The sequence below is a fragment of the Morone saxatilis genome, unplaced genomic scaffold (genome assembly GCF_004916995.1).
Source record: "Morone saxatilis isolate NCDOM2014 unplaced genomic scaffold, NCSU_SB_2.0 Contig2, whole genome shotgun sequence".
Lineage (NCBI taxonomy): Eukaryota > Metazoa > Chordata > Actinopteri > Moronidae > Morone > Morone saxatilis.
The window spans coordinates 1,847,458-1,852,366 of record NW_023339762.1 but is presented as its reverse complement, the minus strand read 5'-3'; the positions used below and the strand labels follow the sequence as shown (position 1 = coordinate 1,852,366).

At 37.8% G+C, this 4,909-nt stretch overlaps 1 protein-coding gene across 1 annotated transcript in view; it reads left to right on the top strand.

Annotated features, from left to right (window-relative positions):
- LOC118330547 (Fanconi anemia group A protein-like) overlaps nt 1-4,909 on the top strand; it is a gene marked incomplete in the record, with an annotated part of 27,986 nt that overhangs the window by 4,728 nt on the left and 18,349 nt on the right. The window contains 6 exon segments of the mRNA XM_035665124.1: nt 335-408; nt 2,344-2,453; nt 3,206-3,316; nt 3,510-3,573; nt 4,340-4,452; nt 4,653-4,729. Coding sequence (XP_035521017.1) covers nt 335-408; nt 2,344-2,453; nt 3,206-3,316; nt 3,510-3,573; nt 4,340-4,452; nt 4,653-4,729 — 549 coding nt within the window.

Genomic DNA, 4,909 nt, shown 5'->3' with positions numbered 1-4,909 from the left:
TGTGTGTGTGTGCGTGCGTGTGAGTGTTAGAGTTAATGCTCTGTATGTGAGGGCTAGCAAAGGTATTTGGTTGCATAGTTTGTAATTCCATTAAATTGCTTTAAAATGTATTTGTTTAGGAGTTTCAGTCTGAGCTCTATACAGGCAAGGTGAAGTAAAATCACAACTTCATTTTGGAGTATAATAGAGAAAAAAACCGAAAACAGAAAGTTTTGCCAAGTTTTCCTTTTATTTATCTCTTTACAATTGGTCTAAACTGCCACAATAGGAAAAGCTTGGCTTTCTTACATGATAGACTGGATGTAGTGAAATATTTAACATGGTGTTTTTACAGAGGCTACCCCAGCTGGAGGTGGTGTACCATCTGCACTTTTATAACATCCTCACTCTGAAGTACATTTTAGAGAGGTAAGAAATATTGGGGTTATTTTTATTCTTTTTGTTTGCTAGCTGCTGTGGGGCTAGTCTAGAGCATACAGGGATTAATATGCAGATGTTAACAAGGCAGAGTGAGTTCAGAAAATATACCACATATGCGGAACTAAGTACTTTTACTTCTACATACTTGAATCATATAAGCAATTGAATACATAATTGTGAAATTTAACCACTTTTGAACTACTAAATTTATAGCATTGAAATATTTTACTCTGAATTTATGTTTGAGTTACAAGTTGTTCAATTTCAAAGACATGATTAATAGCTTTTAGGGGTCACATATTCCGATTCTTGATAAAGCATGTGTATAATCTTGTATATAATATTTAAAAAGAGTTGCTAAAATTCAACAAATGATCAAGCCAAGTCAAAAAGTTAGGTTGCTTAAATTGGATTGGTTAAATTAAAACTGAATTCACATTGGGAACACACAGGAGGCAGATGTGCTGCGGAGCCCTGCCCGCTTCTTTTTGGCGCCCATGTTAAACAATTGGGCTGTTCACACAGTGTGTGTGCACTCTGCAATTGGATCGTTCTCTAGAGTATCTAGTGATTCTGATAATCTATTATAAACAATATAAATTATATTTTAAATGAAACGCTATCGATGCTGTTTGTGATTGTGTTTTTTAAATTACGTAATTATTCCATATATTTGTCAGGATCAGCAACCTTTACTATCAAAAGAGACATTTTTGAGCCTCAGAATGCTAATTTCTGATCAACCATGCTGGGGAAAGCAAACAAATTGTATGGCCCATATTTTAGCTGACAAAATATTAAAACATTTTTTTTTATTTGGTGTGTAATGGCTACACATTTTTACAATTGCAGAATGTAAGAATCACAATACACTACAACAACAATGATAAATGAAAATGTAAAAAAAAAAAAGACTGGAGAGGTGCTAAGGAGCTGGATGCGGTTCCAGAGCCACAGGTTGCCTAGCTCTGGTCTAAACAGAGAGCACAATTATTATTATTATAAAGATTATTATAAAGATCAGCTACTACGGCTGATTAGAAAAGAACAAAGGAGCATTATTGCTTGTTCAGTGGCGTGGAGAAATGTGCTTCTGGTCTGGTATGAACAGCTTGGCTCACACACACACACACAAATTGACCTATGGCAGTGTTTCTGCCTCCTGTGTGTCCCCGACATTAGATTCTCCAAGAAATGAAAAGGCTGGACAGAAATGATCCAAGAAAGTCTAATTCAGAATGTGGATTTTCTGTCTGAATGCATGTTTTTGTTTCTGCTTGAAACTTAAAATCACCTTCTGCTAATGTCAGAGATGGAAAATCAAAGTACAGAAATTCATAAAGACGGCCTTTTAAAGTACAGTAATATTATCAATATACTACATATTCGACAAATGGATGAACTCTGTCACTTGGCTGTCAGTGTTGTTACAGTGCCCCTCTGTGGATGTAGTGAGAGCCATGTTTAAATTGTACACTGACTTCAGTTCACCAAGTCACTCAATTATCGAGTATAGTGAAAGTTAGAAGCATAGCTGACATCTACACCTCTTTGCAGGAAGTGATCTTTTTAGATTTATTTTTTATTTTTTTGGAGAAGCATTCATCTCACATTCCATCAGTTTATACAGTAATCTGCTGGCATGCTTAGATTTCCACTCATTAATTATTGACCTTTAGATTTTATAAACTCAGTCCACTCAGTCCAAATCTGTCAAAAAATATGTTTCCATAACATGTATTTCATGTATTATCTGTATCCACTCTCTAACAGTGGGTGGCTCTGATTTTAGCCATTTCCTCATGATAGCCTTTTTACTTGCTGCCAGAAGTATTAATACTAATTTCTTATCATTACTGTTACAGGAAACAATCCTTAACAGCTCACTCAGTTCTGCCCTCTTCTTGCTTTTTCTCCGTTCAGTGATGAAGGAGTCCGGTTGTGGTTGGTGGCTCAGTTGAAGGCTCTGTGCAGCTGGTCACCTCCACAAGGAGAAGAAGAGACCAAACAAGTTCAACAGAAAGTTCTGTCAAGTGAGGATGTTTTTCAGTTGTCTAGTTGTACTTTATGGAAGACGTCGACAAACTTCTCATTACAGTACTTAAAGCTGTTTATCACCTAGACCCTACACACAAAAGCTGCTTTAGTTTTGGCTGAACGGATCCCGATCAGCTTGTCAGGACACTGAATGTTGCCCAGGGTTCCCACATGTCCTGGAAAACCTGGAAATTTAGACACTAGCTTTCCAGTAATGGAAACACCTGGAAATGACCAAATATCCTGGAAATAATCTATGATCTCCTAGAAAATTGTAATTGTATTTTAGACTGTGTGGTGGGTAAATTAATGAGGAAATCTGAAGTCAATTCAGAAAGCGGAACAATCTGCTAGCCAAGCGTGAGCTAACACCTCCCTCAAATCGATGATCACCTATGGTTGACCACCATTTGTGAGTTCTATGTTGTATTGTCAAGAAAAACTCCTGGAAAATGTCTTGGAAAGGTCCTGGAAAACAAAGAGTGGGAACCCTGCTAGCTGTATACGTACCAAAAACCAAACTGTAAACTGTAGCTAAAATTCTACCACTAAGACATGTAATGTATCAGCCCCAGGCCCTTACTCGCTTCCATTGCTCAATGTTTTAACTGCAACCAGCCAAGCTACAAAATAAATGCACTCATGGTATCAGGAACATATCCTGTGTTCTTAATACCATGAGTGTGTTCACCAAATGGCACATGCTGCTGTTAAGGGTAATGCTAACACAAGATCTCCTGTGTTTTAGCTGTGGTTGGGGTCTTGGTGGGAACTGGCTTTGAGCTGAGCCATGAGTTGGCAGCTGCAGACAGGAGGATCTCGTTGCTGTGCTGCTCAGTGCTGGACGACATGCTCTTCGGTGAGTCTACAATGCCCTGTCCCACTTCCCCACGTCCTCTGCTGATGAAATATTTAGAAAAGCACTTTGATTCACACCTCTGGACCCTCAAAGCTATTTTATACTTCTTTTAACGGCCAATATGTCGAAGTATCATTTCAGCACTTTTTTTGTCTTGCTTTTTATCATTTCGCCGTATTTCTGTCTTCTTCAGGGCTTCTGGACACTGTGGAAGAGAGTCAGACGCCAGAGAATGCTGGAGCAGGAGCCGAGCTATGGTTCTTTGTCTTTTATTTGTCTTATTAACCTTTATTAGCCTGATGTCAGTCAGTCTTTTGAGATTGAAGTCTGTGTCTAAAAAAAGAGAACTGAGTCTTACTTATATAAAAGCAAATACCTTAAATACGACATGTTGATGCAGTATTCCTATTCACCTGAACGCACTGTTATCCAACTGATTATATAAAAATATGTAAGGATGCAGCTCTTGTATTGGGTCACAGTAACAGTTTATATTATTTAACAACAGAAACCAGTGGGTTTAGCTGATGTTTTTGTCCAGATTTCCAGTTTTGAGCTTTTTGCCCGCAATAGATTCATCTGTTCAAACAGAAAGCAGAACACACTGTTGAACAATATGATCCTACAGGACGCCCTGTTCTTCTCAGTAAATTCTTGCTGCTTGTCAGAGCACCTATGATCAGGCTGTGTATGCTTAAACCATTGTAACTGTAACTCTCTGCTCAGTCTGCATGCTTAACACACTGACTCACAGCCACCTGACAGTCTGCAGCAGAAAGCTGTTCATTGAAACATAGAGGTAGTCTAAGAAAGCACCCACTCATAGTACAACACTGCACACCTCTTCTCAGTGTGAGTCATATATGTAAAACTAAAATGCTAAAAAAGCTTTTTCAACATTATTGAAACTTATATTCTAGATTAGTGAGCAAACAATGGGTCATTTGTGACCACAGGCTCAGCACTGAGAACAGATATTAGATGTATCTGTTTCTTACTCCTCTGCCCTGTGTTGTTGGACAGGATTCAGATATTTGATGCATCATTGTGTGGAGTTTCAGCGTCAGCAGACGCCCTTCAGCGTTTCTTCACACACTCCCTCACACAGACTCTCACTTACAAGCCTCGACTAACAGGTAAAGACAAATTACAGACCGTCAGCTTAATGCTGTTTTTGTTTGTTAATACTTAAATTTAGCTTTAAACGACGCCTATGCTCAAACTTCAAACTGGGTCAGAAAATTAAGGTTTGAGAACATTTTGAAATAAGATGTACAGTACATACTGCTTTCATAATGATAACAAAAATAATTTCTGTAACAATATACATCCTCAGTATCAGATGCCATCACTCTGCAGAATGAGTGGACCTTCGCAAAAGCCAGTCGATTGGTGACCTCTCTTTTCCGTAAGGTAAATGTTTCATGTAGCCTATTCAGCTGGGTTTGGAAACCTTCATATATAATGAAGTTTGCCAAGATTAAAAATGTTTAATATATGTATATGTATGTATATATATGTATGTGTGTATATATATATATATATATATACACTGTAGCTCAGGATACTAAGATGATTTTTTTCCTACTCTCT